The 21148-nt window shown below is 40.6% G+C and overlaps 1 protein-coding gene and 1 pseudogene across 7 annotated transcripts in view; both read right to left on the minus strand.

Moving 5' to 3' along the window:
• Positions 1-21148, minus strand: part of RPAP2 (RNA polymerase II associated protein 2) — a 127688-nt gene that overhangs the window by 33924 nt on the left and 72616 nt on the right. For 2 of the 7 annotated variants that reach the window (XM_027536512.1, XM_027536514.1), the window contains exon 12: positions 11536-11685. The exons of 1 other annotated variant lie outside the window; for it this stretch is intronic. In XM_027536512.1, coding sequence (XP_027392313.1) covers positions 11544-11685 — 142 coding nt within the window. In that variant the 3' untranslated portion in view covers positions 11536-11543. Of the gene's footprint in view, positions 1-3315; positions 4259-8000; positions 8513-11535; positions 11686-12851; positions 13032-21148 lie in introns of those variants that run through there. 4 more of the 7 variants (XM_027536513.1, XM_027536511.1, XR_003510301.1 and 1 more) reach the window with 4 other exon arrangements.
• Positions 4377-6335, minus strand: LOC113889615 (annotated as a pseudogene).

Here is a 21148-nt window from a genome sequence, read left to right on the forward strand (position 1 = left end):
AAAAAAGCAAGAGTTTCAGAAAAACATCTATTTCAGCTTTATTGACTATGCCAAACCTTTGACTGTGTGGATCACAACAAACTGGAAAATTCTTCAAGAGATGGGAATACCAGACCGCCTGACCTGCTTCCTGAGAAATCTGTATTCAGGTCAAGAAGCAACAGTTAGAACTGGACATGAAACAACAGACTGGTTCCAAATCAGGAAAGGAATACATCAAGGGTGTATTTTATCAATCTGCTTATTTAACTCATATGCAGAGTACATCATGGGAAATGCCAGGCTGGATGAAGCACAAGTTGGGATCAAGATTGCCAGGAGAAATACCAATAACCTCAGGTATACAAATGAGCACACTCATGGCAGAAAGCGAAGGAGAACTGAACAGCCTCTTGATGAAAGTGAAAGAGGAGTGAAAAAATTGGCTTCAGTTCAGTTCAGTCGCCTAGTCGTGTCCGACTCGTTGCGACCCCATGAACTGCAGCACACCAGGCCTCCCTGTCCATCACCAACTCCTGGAGTTCACTCAAACTCATGTCCATCGAGTCAGTGATGCCATCCAGCTGTCTCATCCTCTGTCGTCCCCTTCTCCTCCTGCCCCCAATCCCTCCCAGAATCAGAGTCTTTTCTAATGAGTCAGCTCTTCCCATGAGGTGGCCAAAGTACTGGAGTTTCAGCTTTAGCATCATTCCTTTCAAAGAACACCCAGGGCTGATCTCCTTCAGAATGGACTGGTTGGATCTCCTTGCAGTCCATGGGACTCTCAAGAGTCTTCTCCAACACCACAGTTCAAAAGTATCAATTCTTTGGCACTCAGCTTTCTTCACAGTCCAACTCTCACATCCATACATGACTACTGGAAAAACCATAGCCTTGATTAGACCTAAAGCTCAACATTCAGAAAACTAAGATCGTAGCATCTGGTCCCCTTCAGCTCAGTTCAGTTCAGTCGCTCATTCGTGTCCGACTCTTTGTGACCCCACGAATTGCAGCACGCCAGGCCACCCTCTCCATCACCAACTCCTGGAGTTCACTCAAACTCATGTCCATCGAGTTGTGATGTCATCCAGCCATCTCATCCTCTGTTGTCCCCTTCTCCTCCTGCCCCCAGTCCCTCCCAGCATCAGGGTCTTTTCCAATGAGTCAACTCTTTGCATGAGGTGGCCAAAGTTTTGGAGTTTCAGCTTTTGCATCAGTCCTTCCAATGAACACCCAGGACTGATCTCCTTTAGAATGGACTGGTTGGATCTCCTTGCAGTCCAGGGGACTCTCAAGAGTCTTCTCCAACACTACAGTTCAAAAGCATCAATTCTTCGGTGCTCAGCTTTCTTCACAGTCCAACTCTCACATCCATACATGACCACTGGAAAAACCAGACTAGACTGACTTGGTTTAGTCAAAAAACTTGACTAGATGGACCTTTGTTGGCAAAGTAATGTCTCTGCTTTTGAATATGCTATCTAGGTTGGTCATAACTTTCCTTCCAAGGAGTAAGCGTCTTTTAATTTCATGGCTGCAGTCACCATCTGCAGTGATTTTGGAGCCCAGAAAAATAAAGTCTGACAGTTTCCACTGTTTCCCCATCTATTTCCCATGAAGTGATGGGACCAGATGCCATGATCTTAGTTTTCTGAATGTTGAGCTTTAAGCCAACTTTTCCACTCTTTCACTTTCATCAAGAGGCTTTTTAGTTCCTCTTCACTTTCTGCCATAAGGGTGGTGTCATCTGCATATCTGAGGTTATTGAGATTTCTCCTGGCAATCTTGATTCCAGCTTGTGCTTCTTCCAGCCCAGCGTTTCTCATGACATACTCCTTTTCCTATTTGGAACCAGTCTGTTGTTCCATGTCCAATTCATGGCCCCATCACTTCATGGGAAATAGATGGGGAAACAGTGGAAACAGAGCCTGACTTTATTTTTTGGGGCTCCAAAATCACTGCAGATGGTGACTGCAACCATGAAATTAAAAGACGCTTGCTCCTTGGAAGAAAACCTATGACCAACCTAGACAGCATATTAAAAAGCAGAGACATTACTTTACCAACAAAGTCCTGTCTAGTCAAAGCTATGGTTTTTCCAGTAGTCATGTATGGATGTGAGAGTTGGACTAAAGAAAGCTGAGCACCTAAGAATTTATGTTTTTGACCTGTGGTGTTGAAGAAGACTCTTGAGAGTCCCTTGGACTGCAAGGGGATCCAACCAGTCTCTCCTAAAGGAAATCAGTCCTGAATATTCATTGGAATGACTGATGCTGAAGCTGAAACTCCACCGAAATACTTCGGCCACCTGATGTGAAGAACCAACTCATTGGAAAAGATCCTGATGCTGGGAAGGATTGAAGGCAGGAGCAGAAGGGGACGACAGAGGATGAGATGGTTGGGTGGCGTCACTGATGTGATGGACATGAGTTTGAGTAGGCTGAGGGATTTGGTGATGGACAGGGAGGCTGGTGTGCTGCAGTCCGTGGGGTTGCCAAGAGTCGGACACGACAGTGACTGAACTGAACTGAACCAAAACTCTAGTTGATCCTTTCTTTTTAATCATGTTTGCCATTTTCCTCAGTTTTCTCTAATTTCAGATGTCTTTGTCTTGAGAAGAACACACCCTGGGTCTTACCTACCTCAGGGACTTTCTTCTTGAAGCTGCCCCTGCCTGGACCATACCCTCCCTCCCCTCCTAGCTCTCTGACATCTCTCTCCACTTCATAACTCCCATCCATTCTTCCATGCCATCACAAATGTCCCCTCCTATCTCTGACCCCCACAGCATACCCTGTGCCTTTTAGGTGGTAATATCATATAATTTAATGTCTAAATCAGAATACTTTTGGAAATAAAAGAGGGTACTTGTAATTAATGATGATGCTGAACTTACAGTTATATACTCGGGACTATCCCAGGCAAGCTAGGATGGATGTTCCTCTTCAGTGCATTTACCGTAGGTCTTGCCTCTCCCATCATAGTCAACAAGAGAGTCGGAAATGCAGTACTTGGATTCAATCTCAAAAAATGACACCTGATGTGAAGAGCTGACTCATTTGAAAGACCCTGATGCTGGGAAAGATTGAGGGCGGGAGGAGAAGGGGACGACAGAGGATGAGATGGTTGGATGGCATCACCGACCCAATGGACATGAGTTTGGGTAAACTCCAGGAGTGGTAATGGACAGGGAGGCCTGGCGTGCTGCAGTCCACGGGGTTGCAAAGAGTCGGACACGACTGAGCGACTGAACTGAACTGCCTCTTCTACAGGCAGGCTGAAGATTCTGAGGGCAGTGACGGTCTCATCTTTCCATCCCTTCTCATATCCAGTTAGTACTTTTTAAAAAATAAACTTTTTATTTTGAAATAATTTTAGATTTCTAGAAAGTGACAAAGAGTTCCTGTTTATCCCTTACCCAAATTCCCCCACTGTTTACATTTACATTACCATGATACATTTGTTAAAATTAACAACTGCCTTGGTTTATTGCTATTAATTAAACTTCAGACTCTATTTGGATTTCACCAGTTTTTCCATTAATGTCCTCTTCCTGTTCTGACTCAGACTACGACACGACGCTGCATTTGGTTTACATGGCTCCCCTAGGATGTGACAATATTTCATTCTTTCCTTGTTTTTCATGACAGTCTTGAGGTACTCACAAAATTTCCTGCAGAAATGTCCTCCAAACTTGATTTGTCTTTTCCCATGGTTAGACTGAGGTTATGTTTTTAGGGGAAGAATGCCACAGAGGTGAAGCACCCTTTTCATCATATGTATCAGGGTGACACATGCACACGGCATCACTGAGGATGTGAGCTTTCATCATTTGGGAAAGGTGTTCTTCCTTGCCCTGTGCTGTTCACTGGGAGCAAGTCACTGAGTTTAAGAATATCTGCCTCTACCTCCTGGAAGGCACAGTATCTATGTGTTTTTTTTTTCTGGCTGTCTTGGGTCTTCACTGTGGTGTGCAGGCTTCTCTAGTTGTGGCAAGTGGACTTAGCTGCCCTGTGGCACGTGGGCTGTTAGTTCACCAGCCAGAGATGGAATCTGCGCCCCCTGCATTAGAAGGTAGATTCTTTTTTAAAAAAATTAAAGCATTTTATTTTTGGCAGTGCTGAGTCTTTGCTGCTGCTCAGGATTTCTTCTAGTCGTGGCGAGTCGTGGCTACTTTCCAGTTGTGGTGTGTAGGCTTCTCACTATGGTGGCTTCTCTTATTGCGGAGCATGGGCTTCAGTAATTGTGGCTCCCAGGCTCTAAAGCACAGGCTCAGTACCTGTAGCACACAGAATTAGCTGTTCAGTGGCATGTGGTATCTTCCTGGATCAGGAATGAACCTGTTTCTCCTGCATTGGCAGGCAGATTCTTTATCACTGAGCCAACAGGAAAGCCCCTAGAAAGTGGATTCTTAACCACTGGACCACCAGGGAAGTCCATACATATAGTTTTATTCATTTATTTGTTTCAAAACTGATTCTTTTCTGACAACCTTATCTCTGTTTTCAGTTTAAGAGCCTATGGAAGAACAGCTTAAGACCACCCAGTAATTGTTCCCACCCATTCAGTGGCCTGACTAGTGGGAGCTTCAGACCAGCCTTCAGTGGCAGGCTGAGCACTCCAGTGTTCTGCAGGCAGCAACTGAATAGGCACAGAGGACACCAGCCTGTCTTCAGGCTAGCCTGTAACCTCAGGCTACAATGAACTCAGTAGCTAGAGCAGTTCATTTGCTTGGAAATGCCTCCAGTCACAGCCTTTTGAGCATGCCTTGCTCTTCTTTTTCAGTCTTCTCAGGATCTCTGAGTAAGTAGAGATCAGACATGACCTGTGTGATCACTAAGACTGTGCAGAACACTTCCCAGACCAGTATCCACTACATCAGGCCTACTGAGTGAGCTCCCTTGTCACTGCAGGGGATGAGTGTCCACACAGCAAAAAGGAGAATGTGTTACACAAAGTGATGGTAGACAGGCTAATATAAGAGGCTGGTGGTAAGCCCTAGGGTAATATCACCAGAAAAATGAGGCTCCCAGAAGCTGTCTGGATCTGATTAGTGTACGTTCCAGGAGTGAAGTACCTGGGGAGTAGCTCCAGTGGCGGCAGCAACAAACTTCAGTGAAGTCTGCTGGCCAGTTTCCCTGAAGGATGACGACAGTCACATCAACCAGTTTTTCAATGGTAACAATGGCATGAACTGTCAGCCTCTCCCAAGTCGTCTTTAGATTCCTGATATAGATGCCATCACTTTGCCTTTTGTACATGCAATGTTCCACTTGGAAGTCAAGGTTTGTACCACTTACGTGGGTTCCTGCTGCTAGGAATTTGAGGACATCCTCCTCTTTCATATACAGGACACCGAGAACTGTACACATCATGAAAATTTCCCTTTAAGATATGGGGATAGAGGACAATGCCATATGGATCCCTCTCTGGGTAGTACAGAAGGACTCCTTATATATTACTTGGAGTTCTTCTGTAAGGAAGATGTGTCTCTTCTACCTCATTTATTTTTCAATCACTTATATCAGTATGTATATTTCTTTTATACTTTGGGTCACGATTCAGTACTATATTGTTATTATTTCATTGTTGGAATTATCATGGCATTGGCCACTGGGAGCTTTCAGGTTAGTTTCTGTGTCTCTTTGACATACCTTCTTTTGGTTTTTGAGCACTTGCTTACCTTAAAGAATCTGCCTGAGATGCAGGAGGATCTGGATTTGATCCCCAGGTTGGGAAGATCCCTTGGAGAAGGAAATGGCAACCTACTCCAGTATTCTCGCCTGGGAAATCTCATGGACAGAGGAGCCTGGTGGGCTCCATAAACTGAATCCTACTCAGGTGTTCCCAAGTTAACATACACATGGCAGAAGCAGTAGTGGTCCATTTGGGCATCAGTCCACTTGGTTTCTGTTTCTGGTGAGCTACTGGCCCTTCACCTGAGGCCCTAGACCTGCAGGGTGTGGGAGATAACTAAAGAGGTGTTTCTGGGCCCAGGGAGGGAAGCAGTGGGATACAGCAGCTGCTTCTCCTCTTTATCCTGGAGAGCTGCCACTAATAGGTTAGAGGGAAGGGCCCTTTCAGGTATGATTTTTCAAAATTTATTTTAAAAAACTGTGGTATAAGTGACATTTATTCTGCAATTTTAGCTTTATCTGAATTAACAAATTTATAAAAATAGTATCATGTGTTTAAATGCATAGAAAATGTGTTCATACACTGCAGTATTTCAGTGGAGTCATAATTGATTATTTTGCTGAGTAAGTTCTTGTAAATAATATATGCTGTTGTTCAGTCACCAAGTCATGTCCAACTCTTTGCAACCCCATGGACTGCAGCATGCCAGGCTCCTCTGTCCTTCCCTATCTCCCAGAGTTTGGTCAAATTCTTGTCCATTAAGTCAGTGATGCCATCCAACCATCTCATCCTGTTGCCCCCTTCGCCTTTGCCTTCAATCTTTCCCAGTATCAGGGTCTTTTCCAGTGAGTTGGCTCTCTGCATCAAGTGGCCAAAGTATTGGAGCTTCAGCTTTACCAGTATTCAGTGAATATTCATGGTTAATTTCCTTTTGGATTGACTGGTTTGATCTCCTTGAAGTCCGAGGGACTCTCAAGAGTATACAGCAAATTAAATTATTTAGTAATGTGAAATGTTACTTCATTTTATTTTTAATTGAAGTATAGTTTATTTACAATATTGGTCTCAGGTATACAACATAGTAATTCAATACTGTTATAGATAATACTATATTTAAAGTTAATAAAATAATGGCTATATTTTCCTATACAATATGTCCCTGTACCTTATTTTAGACACGGTGTAGTTTGTACCTCTTAATCCCCTACCTTTACTTTTCCCCTCCTATCTTCCTTCTTCTCACTGGTAACCACTAGTTTGTCTCTGTATCCGTGAATCTGTTTCTCTAGTTATATACATTTGTTTTTTTAGATCCTTCATATAAGTGATGAATGTCTTTCTGATTTATTTCACCAAGCATAACACGATACCACCCTTATGGCAGAAAGTGAAGAGGAACTAAAAATAAAAAGCCTCTTGATGAAAGTGAAAGAGGAGAGTGAAAAAGTTGGCTTAAAGCTCAACATTCAGAAAACTAAGATCATGGCATCTGGTCCCATCACTTCATGGCAAATAGACGGGGAAACAGTGGAAACAGTGTCAGACTTTATTTTTTTGGGCTCCCAAATCACTGCAGATGGTGACTGCAGCCATGAAATTAAAAGACGCTTACTCCTTGGAAGGAAAGTTATGACCAACCTAGATAGCATATTCAAAAGCAGAGACATTACTTTGCCAACAAAGGTCCATCTAGTCAAGGCTATGGTTTTTCCAGTGGTCATGTATGGATGTGAGAGTTGGACTGTGAAGAAAGCTGAGTGCTGAAGAATTGATGCTTTTGAACTGTAGTGTTGGAGAAGACTCTTGAGAGTCCCTTGGGCTGCAAGGAGATCCAACCAGTCCATTCTGAAGGAGATCAGCCCTGGGATTTCTTTGGAAGGAATGATGCTAAAGCTGAAGCTCCAGTACTTTGGCCACCTCATGTGAAGAGTTGACTCATTGGAAAAGACTCTGATGCTGGGAGGGCTTGGGGGCAGGAGGAGAAGGGGACGACAGAGGATGAGATGGCTGGATGGCATCACTGACTCAATGGGCGTGAGTCTGAGTGAACTCCGGGAGTTGGTGATGGACAGGGAGGCCTGGCGTGCTGCGATTCATGGGGTCGCAGAGTCGGACACAACTGAGCGACTGAACTGAACTGAATCTGGATATAAGCTGTTTATCAAATATGATTTGGAAATATTTACCCAGTCTGGTTTGTCAATTTACTTTTTTTCCTATTGGGTTGGCCAAAAAGTTTGGGGTTTACCGTAACATTGTATAAAAAAGCTGAACAAACATTATGGCCAATGCAGTATTATGTAAGTTGTTTCAGGTGTACATTGCTCAGGACCACTTTGTAGAATAGCAAGCTTCTTTAAAAGAATAAAGACTAGACTACCAAAAAGCCTTAAATTGTATTTATTGACCTCATTCTTTACTGTGTTCTTTAGAATCTAGAGTTCAACTATGAAACTAAAATGGGACTTCTCTCAATTTTCTAGTCAACTGATAATACAACTGGTATCATCCAGAAAAATTACAGCTTGTTATATTTTCTCAAATATTCAAGTTTCTATTTATTTCAACTTTTATTTTCATATAAATAAAAATACTATGTCTTATACCTAGGATGCAAGGATTTGGTTATCCTTGTTGGGATAATGGTTCTCTATCTGTGGAAGTCACTCTGTCCGGTGATAACTAATAAGTAGCTCTGCTGCTAAGTCACTTCAGTCGTGTCCGACTACTCTGTGCGACCCCATAGACAGCAGCCCACCAGGGTCCCCCGTCCCTGGGATTCTCCAGGCAAGAACACTGGAGTGGGTAATAAGTAACTCTAGCTATACAATTATTGTGGCTAGAATTCCAGAGATGGTGAATGGAAGCTCATCTATTCGGTCTTCATGGAATATACCTGGGAAGGAAAAATGACACTTGAATAAAACACCTAAAGTATTCTCACCAGTTTTGGGGGACACTGTGTTGTCTTTCCAATATACATTCCACTTCCCCCCATTATGAAGCAATAACGGTTTGGGTAATTCATACTTGGCTCGAGGAGTAGACCCTGATCTAGGTCAATAAGAAAATCTCTCTCCTATTCCTTGCTAGAATTACTGGGTTAAGCTCATAGCATTTCATAGCCACGTGGATTAGTTCAGAAGAGCCCTCAATTAGTGCGAAAAGTTGAAGACTCTCACTAGGACAGTGTGATCTGCCATAAAACTGAGAACTACTGAATGATTCTGCCGCCTCTGGTAGATTGTAAAATGGCCCCCAGTGACCTCTGCCTTCTGGTATTCATTCCCTTATACAACCCACTCACCTTCAATGTGGGCCGAACCTAGTGATTCGTTTCTAACTAGTCACAGGATACAGAAAAAGTGATGGATGTTACTTCTGAGACTAGGTACAAAAGGACTGTGGCTTTCATCTTGCATTTCCTCTCACTTGCTCACTCTTGGGGAAGCCACATGTTGAGCTGTGGGCCACTATGGAGTGGTCCATATGGCAAGGAACTGGGAGAGGTCTCTATAGACAACAAAGAGCGAGAAACTGAGGCCCTAAGTTCAGCCCGAGAAGAACTAAGTCCTGCCAATAACCACATGAGTGAGCTTAGAAGGACTTCTTTCTCTACTTGAGCCTTCAGATGACACTGCAGCCCTGTCAGGGAGCTTTAATACAACCTCATGAGAGACTGAAGCAGAGGCCCTAAGCTAAATTGTGCCCAGATTCCTGACTCCCAGAAACACATTAAAAAAAAAAGTTTGTTGTTTTAAGCCACTTACTTTTATAATAATTTGTTAAGCAGCAAAAGATACTATCATAAAAAAGTTAGTTTGAGCTTTTTTTTTCTGTTATTTGTAACTGAAAGCACATTAACATATACTAGCTAGTAGTACAGAGAAGGCGATGGCACCCACTCCAGTGCTCCTGCCCGGAGGAGCCCAGGGACGGGGGGCCTGGTGGGCTGCAGTCCATGGGGTCGCTGAGAGTCGGACATGACTGAGCGACTTCACTTTCACTTTTCACTTTCATGCATTGGAGAAGGAAATGGCAACCCACGCCAGTGTTCTTGCCTAGAGGATCCCAGGGACGGGGGAGGTGGGCTGCCGTCTATGGGGTCGCACAGAGTCTGACATGACTGAAGTGACTTAGCAGCAGCAGCTAGTAGTAATCTAATCTTGCAAAGGCTATAAGACATTGTACACAAATAATTTTGTGAACTTAAGGTTTACAAATATACAAACAGAAAACCCCCCACCTACCCATTCACAACCATCTTCATTTCTCATATGGAAAATTATATAATAAGGCCTCATTCATTCAGTATCCCTTATAATATTGAGGAAGTCTGGGCAAAGATTCACCTTTAATTACTTACACAAATAAACAATGTAAAGACAACAACAACAACACTGATCACAGGGCAACTATTAAGTCCACTTAAAACATCTACTGTTTAGGGAATTCTCTGTCAGGACTCAGCACTTTCATTGCCAGGGCCTGGATTCCTTAAAAAAACTTGAACACCATTTGTTCATATACAAGCATTAAATATGCTAATTTAAAAGGGTTCTTAATTGATACATATTCATTAAAGCAGATCTGCAAGGACATCAGGTTAGGCATACTTTGTTCTTAGTCTATCTGGAAAAGCAACCTTTCAACCAATGGACATAGGATATCATGAATTGAGGGGTATGATTAATTCAATATTCTGTACCTGAAGCTCAATAAAACAAACAAAAAAACGAAACTCAAAACTTACTCTATTCTTAGAAGGGCGTTTGAAGTGCTGCTTCCACTAGCCAAGCTGAGTTCACTGCCTAAATAAAAGCCTTTGCTTTAGAGGGTTCTCAGGGGAGCAGGGTTGCATGAACTGGTCACTAGGTTTAAGTCTGGAGGCAGTAACAGTGCTAAGTCCTTATGTTCTATTTTCTAGGAGGTTCAATGAAAGGATAATGGCATTCTTTCTTGTCTGCCAAAATATACCTCTCAAATATCCTTGTCATATATTCAAAGATTTGCTTCATAGAGTTTTTTTTAACAAAATTTCAAGTATCAAAATGTAAAATGATATCAATCTGTAGTGTGCTTCTGGGAGGAGACAAGATTTGAGATAGAAGTGAGGGGGGAATTTTGCTTTTCAAAATTATACACACAGTTCTGTATTGTTTAATTTTGACAAGCTTGTATTACTTTTATAATTTAAAAAATATTTGAAAACTTTAAAAAAAGGAAATGCTCCATAAGGGGATCTCATTCATGGTTTAGAATGAATTTCCTTTAATCATAACATTAACTTAATACCTATCTGAGCACTTCAGAGTATGTGAAATAGAAAGTAAAGGGAAGAAGAGACGGAAAGTTGTGGATAAGAGAAGGGACATTCATATGGGCAGAGACAGAAACGTGGGATAGTAGAAGAGGGCTATGTATCTGGGAACAGGGTCAGGAATCAACAAAGCTAGACTTTTAAACTCACAAGCTTATCTGTACATGAGATGACTAAGGTATTGGCTGGGCTGAAGAGGGAAGTAGGGTGAGGATATTCTCAAAGATCATTGCAGTATTTGGTTGAAGTAAACTGCTACTTCCTGGGCAAAAACTTATCAGATGGGACATGCAGGCTGGGATGGTCCAGATTTGAGTATGAAGCTGATAGTGGGGAGTTTCCTGGATTGTAAGAAACAGAACTAACTGTGGTATCCTATAAAGGAAAAATAACAAAAAGATGGGACACGGAGTAACAAGAGTGGACAGGAATTGACTGGGGCAGCTGGGAACTCAGGGATATTGTAATCTACCATAGCAAGCTGAAGACGTATGGAGGTCTCTAGTTGGTTTTTAAAATTTCCAATATGAAAACAGAGTCCAAACGGGCAACAAATAAAAAAAACAAACAAAAAACTAAAGTAAAACAAGTCAACGCACCATTCTGGTTAACAGCTGGTTCTAAATATGATGGTTAAACTTTCAAGGTCTTCATTTTTTAAATGCAATTCTTCAAGCAGGGTGGTCATGAACTGTGTAAACATCACATTTTCCTGAGAAAGCTTCTGAATGCCAAGAGTTGAGGTCAATCTGAAACACCAAAAATATTAAATGCATATCCATGAAATTGCAAGGACTAAGGGGCTCCAGTCTTTAACATGGCAGAAGGGATTTTTCTGAGAATAATGAAGTCTCTCTGATTTAGCAAAATCCACAGAGAGAGGATCTTCTACTAAAGCTGAAGAGAAATCTCATGAAAAAACTGAAAGACCAAACATACTGTTACATAAGGAAAGAAGCTTAAAAGCCTTAATCTGAAACATGTTAGTCATTATGTCAGCAAAAGCTACCAAAATTCTGCTCAGAAAAGAACATTAATGAAGTCTTTCCACATGAGGAAAGGAGGTTGTGTAGAGAAGCTTAGAGCTGAGAATTGCTTAAAAAAACATAATTTGTATCAACTGTTTAGGTTATATCACTTGAAAAACAGACAACAAACAAAAAGATTGCCTTTGGATGAAACCTTATCATTTTTATTTATTTTTTAAACATTTTTATTTTTGTAATACTGAACAGACAAATTGCATCTTACAAGGTACTTAATACAAAACTTCAGAAGGAAAACAAAGCTTTCTTCTCTAACCATTTCCAGTAACTATCCCTAAAGACTGATTACATATATAATAGTCATAGAAGTAATTTTCATGAGTGATTAGTAAACATGATTTTTAAAAAAGTGAACAATATCTAATCACAAAGACTGCAAACCATTCCTTTTCATAAATTTTTGTATCTCCAGAGAGCATGGGCATGCTTCACAGAGCCTTTTTCCAAGTACATTCTGGAAAGCTTTTTGAAAAAAAAAAATTATTTTTCACCCAGTCTACACTTCCCACACAAAGCTCTTACAGATGCTTATTTAACCTTGGCCATTGCCAGTGGGCACATCAAATATAAATAAAATAACTCTGATTTAAATCAATATAGCTCAAGAAATCAGAGCAGAGGAGTTTCACAGTAGTGAGTGTGGGAATGAGAAATGTTATTTTCTGAGGCAGATTTCTTCCTTGCTTAGCCATTTCATGCAGAAAGCAGAAACAAAAGGAAAAATTTGTCAGAACTGTCCAAAGATGCCCTAGACTTTGAGTAGACTCTCTATATTCCTGAAGGTATTTTAGCAAGAACTGGAGATGAGGTGATTCTGTCCAGTGAAATCCAGAGAGCTACCCAAGAAAACTTCTGATTTCCTTACCCACCTCTCCTCTATTTATTTATAGCTAGTGGATGGAGTACTAGGTTCTCCTATTTCATGAGCCTTGTCTGCAGGTATTCCCCAAAGACAGTTCATACTTGGAAATCCTTCTATCCAAGCATTCTAATGCCAAGTTCAAGCTGGGCACTTGGGTGAACTTACAGGCAGTTGTGGCCAGCTTTTCCTGTGGAGAAAGTAGAACCTAAAAGTCAACTCTTTCGGCTTTCTCATACTTAGCTGATGCCAACATTTAAAATATCAAGTTGCTGCTTCCCCACAGTAAGACCAAAGGTGCTGGGGATGGGATAACACTGGCAAAAACAGGAAGTCAGGGCAGTCAGATCAGATGTCAGCTCCACAAAAACCTAGCTTTTGTGTGTTTTAAAAATGGTAATGACATATCCAAAACAATGTCTCTGATTTTCAAGGAGACTATACGAAAACATATAGTTTGGTTCATATATGAAAACAAAGTTTCCTCAATTACTTCTCAAAGTGCCATTAATATGTTAAACTTCCTCAAATTAGAAATAAAGGCTGACTACTAGATTTTTCAACCTGTGTGCCCATATGAAAGCAGAAAATAATAAATGTTATAGAGAAAGAGTTTGTAAGAGAATTTTTCTATCAATCACTCTAGTTAGAAAATATTTTGGGAATAGTAACACTTCTCTAACAAACTTATAAGGTTAATATTATTGTATAATTATAGGATATGTTCGTGCATGTGTGCTAAGTTGCTTCAGTCGTGTCCAACTCATTGCAACTCCATGGACTGTAGCCCACCAGGCTCCTCTGTCCATGGGATTCTCCAGGCAAGAATACTGGAGTGGGTTGCCATTCCCTTCTCCAAGGATATATTCAAATTTACCTAAAAGTTTTGTTCATAAAGAAAAACCAGGATTATTGAGAAACTTTCCAACAATGCAATCTCGTTCCTGAGCCCATGCCACAGACAGCTAAGCAACCAGCCGTTCTTTGCTTAATGAGCTTGGACCTGTTTTGAGACGCCTCAAAAACATGGCTCTGAGCAGCAATCTGTTATGTTTTCTCACAAGATGAGTATCGAAGCCCTAGGGTGTATCTATAAAATGGGGCTAATAGTACTTAACTTCCTTAAAAGTTATTATTGCAAAAGGATACTATAAATAGGTTTTTAAAAAATCAATTATGATAATAACATTTATCATGTGCTACCTAGGAGATTTACTGTGTACTTGTTCTAAGTATGAATTATCTCTTTTTAACTGCACAATGACTGAAAAATATATACTGTTCCCATTTTATGAGTAAGGAAATAAAGGCACAAAAAAATGGAAGTACCTTCTCCAAAGTCACAAAGATAGTAAGTGTGAGGTCACAGCTTTGAAACCCAGGCAATATATCTCAAAAAGCCCATACTCCTGGCTAATACACAAGCTTTCATTCTTTGTAGGCTATAGAATACTATATATATTTAATCTTCACTTGTGCCCTTCACTACTGTGCCCTCAATGAACATGCAGAAGAAACAGAATGTTTTAACTGCTTTAGAGAACTAAAAGGACAACAAAGTAGCTAGCAGCAGAAGGAAATGCTAATGGAGAAATCATACAAGGTCTGGTGTCTGTTAGGAGACAGTAATAGCAGTTTTGGGGTCTGGGGATTTCTGCAGCAAGTCATCAGACAGATAGCAATCCTTAGGCAACTGGAGCCAGGATTTCCTGACTTCTCTTAACACTTGAGCCTTAAGTGTTGTTGCATAATTTTACTCCCGGAAAGTGAGCCAATGAGATTTCCTTTATTTATTCCCTTGTCCTTTTAATCTTTATCTGAAAAGATTTCTTCCCTACCCCCAAGTCCCTAACACAGAATATAGTAAGAAATATATATTACCTTTCTAAAATTTTTGACTTAAATCCTTTTTGGAATAAGCTGAGGTATAAAGAAATAAATACTCTAATAGTGCCTGTGTACCTCTAAACATTAGTAACCCAGTGGATTACTTTTGGGGAGTCATGTAAAAATTGTTTTTCTTTCCATAGAAACCAAGCTCACAAAAAAAAAAAAAAAAAAAAAGAATGGTTTTGACAAGCTATAAAGTCATAATAGTATGTCAGGGAAGATGCTAAACCCTGAAGACTAGTAATTTTATTCATTCAAAAGAATTATGATTTACTTCTATCTCCAAAGTAATTTACATTTAAAGTTGAATAAGAGCTATATATAACCTTTGTTTTCTAGATTCCTTGACTTGTCTACTTTAGTATGTTTTATTACTTAATAGCAACTGGCACTCTTCCAGACTGACTGCTTACTGGATATCTGCTGGATTTCCATGTCCATGTCATTGGTGTAGTGAGAGGCCTCTGTGCCTGTTTGCAGAGATGAATCTGAGACAAGATCATAACTTTTTATCAGACTTTATGGTTTTGGTCAATGATAAGAGCTGGCTGTTGCCATTGACAAAGATGCTTTTGCCATTGAGAAAGCAAGGATTCTTTTTAGGGTACACACCACCTTAATGATAGGTACTATTGGCTGAATTGGGTGGGCGGACCTGTCTGATGTAGAGGAGCACTGCGTTGAGCTTGGAGACAGGGTTCTGTGCAGAATCTGCTTTTGTTAGCAGTGACCATGGAAGGTGGCTTCGGCAAGCACAGAGCACTAGGCAAACAGTCTATGTGTGCTTAGAACTAGGTCCAAGGACAAATGAACAAAGACTTATTACTGCAACTATTCTTTACATAGTCTCTTCACTGCCACATCTGACAGCCTCCTCTTAGTTCTTTTTCCAGTTGACTGCAGTATTTGATGTCCTCATTCACTTCCTCCTTTTCTAGAATTCTCCTTCTTTGGCTTTTCAGGTACTCTTATCTCAGTTCTGCTCCTACTCCTGAACCTTTATGATCTCTCTTGTTGGCATTTTTTTTAAAACCAGCCCATTAATAATGACAGGTCTTACCTAAGGTTTCATATTGACCCTCTTTGGCACTAAATCCTATCTCATGGCTCTGATTACCAGTGATTCAAATCTCTTGGGATTTTTTTTACACTTTGGATGTCCAAAAGGTACCTCAAAAACATTCTGTTCAAACCTGAAATTCTGACTTCTCGTTTTCATTAAAAACTTCTAGTATTAGAAATCTCAAGTCATCTTTTAACTCTTTACCCTTAATGTTCTTTGTTCAATGAACTACCAAGTCCTCCTGATTCTCCTCTGATGTGCTTCTTGAATCCATTTCATTTCCCCTGTTCTCACTGTCTAATTCAGATGAATCCTCTCCTCCTGGGACTACCTCCTCAGCCACTAAGTGGTCTCCCACTCCATTCCAGCCTCCACACTGCCACCACGATCCTCTCTCGTACATCTGATTAAGTCACTCTCTTTGATAAGTACTTATAGGAGAAACCAAATTTCTCTGGACCTTTTATTTTTCATTCTATCACATGGATATGCTTATATTTCAAGTAATATGAAAATATATAGTTAGTTGTATATTTTTTTCTCATCAAGCAGGAAGGTGGAAAACTGGGATATTTATTCATCCATCTTTGTATTCCCCACAGACTTGTTCCCTTAATAGTAATACATAATTTGGTGAAGGATTACAGAACTGAAACTGCTGCTATACTAGCACTTCTCAGTGAACTACAAGATGCATGCGTATATGTGCGTGCTTAGTTGTGAGTGACTCCTTGTGACCCTATGGACTACAGGCTGCCAGGCTCTTTGTCCATGGGGTTCTCCAGGCAAGAATACTGGAGTGGATTGCCACTTCCTTCTCCAGGGGATTTTCCAGACCCAGGGATCTAACCAGGGTCTCCTGCAACTCCTGCTTTGGCAGGTGGATTCTTTAACACTGAGCCACGTAGTCCTGGACAAACGATGGTCTGTGGGCCAAATCTGGCCTGCTGCTTGTTACTTTTGTAAATAAAATTGAAAAACAGTCATGCCCATTTATTTATGTATTCTGTAGCTGCTTTTGTATTCCAACAGCAGAGCTGAGCAGCTGGGACAGTTGGGCCAGCAAAGATGAAGATATAATCTGGCCCTTCACAGAAAGTTTGCACATTCTTATACTAGTAGATTAATGTGCACCAATTTTAATTTAAAGTGAATAACTCAGTCACTAATACAATGCTTTATATGCTGTAAGTCTGATGATGGGAGCAACTAACATGAGATGAGAAATCCAAAGCAATCATTTGGCTGTAGGATATTAAAGATCTGGTCTGGGAAAGATCTTCTGCCCCCTGGATCACTAAAGTATGGAAGATGCTTAACGAAACCAAAAATATCTCATAAAAATCTACCAGCTGGAGAGAGAACTTTCCTTGATTTACTTCACTCCAGCCAAACTGAGCAAAGTTGCCTCAATTAAGCCAAGGTTTAGTTTGTCCTCACTTAAAAGCTGGCTGCGTTCTTTCTACGGGGTGCTTTTTCCCCAAGTATCTACATGGTGGACTCCTTCATGTAATTCAGTTTTGTTTAAATGTCACCTTTTCTATCTTAAACCCATCGTCTCGTTTACCTTCTCTACCTGCCTACTTTGTCTTCACAGTCCTTACTATTTTCTAGTTCTATTATTTGTTTGCTTGTTTACTGTCTCTCTCTCATCCAAAAGAAGGTGAATGTCATGAGGGTAGTGACTCGTGTATTTACTGCATTCACTGTGTCCTTCATGTTGGGGACACTGTAGGTGATCACTAATTGTTTAATGAGGAGAAATGGCTTAAGAGGTCACGAATTTATTGTGTTTACGGAAATATTTTTTCTTCTTCAAAATATTTTCCTCCTTTCCGTTTTAGAGGAAGGGAGGGAGGAAGCATGTTCTCGACTCCTCCTCCCGCCTGCACAGAGTAGTATCATCTTCCTGCTAGAATATTTCAGAGTATCTATCAGGGAGGTGAGATGAGCTTCAAATTCATTAGGTGGGCCAAACATTAAATCAAGATCTACCACTTGTTTCTGCATTTCTCCTCCTTACTTCCATTTGTCCTGAAACTCAGTGTTGGCCAAGGGTGAGCAGGACTGAGAGCCACTGAGCAGGCTTGGTCTGTACCTTTAATTCACTCCATTCCTGTAGAGGAAACTGTGGAGCAAGGGGCTGTTCCTCAAGTGGGTGCCTGGTGCCTTCCTCTGGAGCAAAAGTATTTTAGCTCCACAGGTTAAATATGAAAATGACACTTGCCCAAAAGGAAGAGCACTTTAGAATTTCTACAGTCCAACTACTACAGGTCATTATTTTTGTGTATTTCTGGTTGGTTACTACTGTTCTTGAATGGGGTGTGTTCTTACTCTTTTTAGGTCAATGAAAGTAACAGAGTGTAGCTGCAAAGCTATACTCCCTTTCAGTCTCCTCCCATTAAGTTAGAAGATCTAAGAAAACAGACTCAAGATCATTTCTTAATGTAGTGATTTGGACCCTTTACACAAGATAGTTAATAAACTACCTCCATAACCTTGAAGGACGGAGATTCTTTACCTCTATGTGTATAGCATGTTGCAATGGTTAATATGCTTTAAATCCTGGACGTTGTTTCTTATATATAATGTAAATGGCCCTTGCAGAATATGGACGTGGTGGGGGCTGTGTGTGGGAGGGAGAGGCAGCACTTAAAAGTTATTCCTTCATATGCTTGAAAATGGTTCTCAATTAATTCCAAGTCTTTTTATTATTTCCTAATAGATGCCATCTAACTGCTCCTTATTCAGACTGGTGTTCTTCGCTATATCCCTAATTCTAGCTTCTCATTTTCCTAAAATGCAATGCCCCAGAATATACTGTTCAAATTCATTACTTCACAACAAAAATACATTTTCAGAGAAAGATATCATGATGTAAAATCTTTCACATCCAAGTTATCTTTGAAGTAAAACCTCAGAATCTTATAAATCCTCTCCCATTTTTGTTAAATTGAGTCCCCAGGCTCCTCCTTTCAATACTTTAAAGGATTAGCATATACATCTGTATATATTATATACTTAATATATAAAATTTAAAGGGACTCAAACCTCTGTTCTAGTCCAACAACTTCTAATAGTGAATATCAAAGGAAACAATAACTGGGCCCAAATAACTACTCTACTTAAATAAAATAGTAATATAGCATAGTTGGTATTTAACAGTGTGCTTTATGCAGGAAATGCCTTTAAAATAATCAATAGAAAATGTGACTGGCAGTGAGTAAAAACAGAAGATTTTTATGTTTCCATTTATTACCTTTGTGTACTTTTAAAGATGAATAAAAACCTCTAAAGGTGACACGAAAAGGATGGTTTACCACAAACAGTCTTTATGTTGGAGAATATAATTTGACAAAAATGACATAATCTGCAAATGTATAAATCACAAACAAGCCAGGAAACTTCTCATGAGAACTCCCTTGATTCAAATCTCTATTCTGAAAAGAAAGGCAGCCTTCTATAACTAGTTCTTTACCATATGGTCAATGGCATGACAACAAAAGCAAAAAAAAGCGAAGTGTCAAACTGCATCTTATTGATAAGACCTTTATTTAGCTGACTGCTCCACATATGCTACACATCAAAAGGAGAGTCTGAAGGCAGGTTAGGACAGGTACCCTCCATTCGTTATTACTGAGCTGTCAAACAACATCTGGTTAACAGGAATTCTTATACACACAATTGGGAAGAGTTTCAAAGTTTGGTAACTGAAACAAGAGATTTTTAATTAAAAGTGGCCTTTTTATAAATCCTTATATCCAAAGATTTAGAGCTATACAAACTCTTGATTAAGCCTCAGAAGAAAGTTATCTGTGACTGTGAGTCACTGGTTTGTTTCGTATCAACAGAGAAAGCTATATGAAGAATTAAAGTTGTAGTTTACTGAACAAGTGGAGGTAAAACAATTGATGGGACTCAAGGTTATCCATCTCCTGGTAGTGCATTAAGAAACAGTAATTGACTTGCAATTTTAAATGGCCTTCCCAGTGTGGCTGTATTGCTTTGCTTACTGCACATTCCCACTGGGGAGCATACGATGCAGCTCTTGCAATACCAGAAATCGCAGCATGGTCTGATTGATCCTTTCTTGAATAATCTGGGTGATACGTGTGAAGATCACATCAAGCATTTATCTTAAATGAAATAGCACAGACATCCCTTAACCTGACCATCAACACTAAGCAGCAGTACCTCTTAAGAGTTTCCTAAACTTGCAGAATCAAGCTGGTAGGCTGTTGTGAAATGACACTGACCACCACTCCTCATATTCAGTATAATCTTAAGTGAAAAAAGTGCTGTGAGAATGTCTATGTGAATAAATGTCACCAGAAAGCGTGCTTCTCTATGGTTTGGGGTTGGAGGAAGGGACAGGAAGTGAAAAGCCACACTTTTCTGTATTATCAGATTTGAGAAATTACTAGGTTCATACAGAGTTCTGTTGCAGTAGGGAAACCTGTTCTGCTGATCACCACACATAAAGGTGATGAATATGCAGAGACTGCCAAAAGATAATGCTGGGCTTAAAAGGAAATTTTTGACACTCTGATCTCATCCTTCAGAAGTTAGGGCTGGGCAGGAGAAGGTAAGAGGGATATTTCTGTTAAAAGGAAGTACCTTCAATATTTACATGCACAAGCACTATGCCTGTTGCTTTACCAATGCAAACAGAATAGATATTACAGTACCTGACATTTCAGGGGCTTAGAATCAAACAAAACCAAATGTCTTTTGCGACAGATGAGGCATCTTTATTAATACTGGCCTGAGTAAGTGAGAAATCTGAAACATGAGGTCTAACTGCACAGTCTTCTTTGATGAGGGTATACCACTTAGTTTCTTAAATGGGACCTATCCAGCTAGTTTCCTTTTGACAGCTGAGGTGGGCAGGGTACGGATTCATCCAAGGTCACATTGGTTAAGAACAGTGCTAAAAATGGACGCCTTTTATCACAGAGGATCTTGCTTATCTATCAAGTCTGGATACTCCTTCCTGCACTGCAGCAACAGTTGTCATTTTACCCTTACCATGTCTTCTTTAAGAAAACGAGTTGGGATTTTCCCTCATTCTCTACATGCTGCTGCTGCTGCTGCTAAGTCGCTTCAGTTGTGTCCGACTCCGTGCGACCCCATAGACAGCAGCCCACCAGGCTCCCCCGTCCCTGGGATTCTCCAGGCAAGAACACTGGAGTGGGTTGCCATTTCCTTCTCCAATGCATGAAAGTGAAAAGTGAAAGTGAAGTCACTCAGTCATGTCCGACTCTTCGCGACCCCATGGACTGCAGCCTACCAGGCTCCTCCGTCCATGGGATTTTCCAGGCAAGAGAACTGGAGTGGGGTGCCATTGCCTTCTC

This window comes from Bos indicus x Bos taurus, chromosome 3, assembly GCF_003369695.1.
Source record: "Bos indicus x Bos taurus breed Angus x Brahman F1 hybrid chromosome 3, Bos_hybrid_MaternalHap_v2.0, whole genome shotgun sequence".
NCBI classification, from domain to species: Eukaryota; Metazoa; Chordata; class Mammalia; order Artiodactyla; family Bovidae; genus Bos; species Bos indicus x Bos taurus.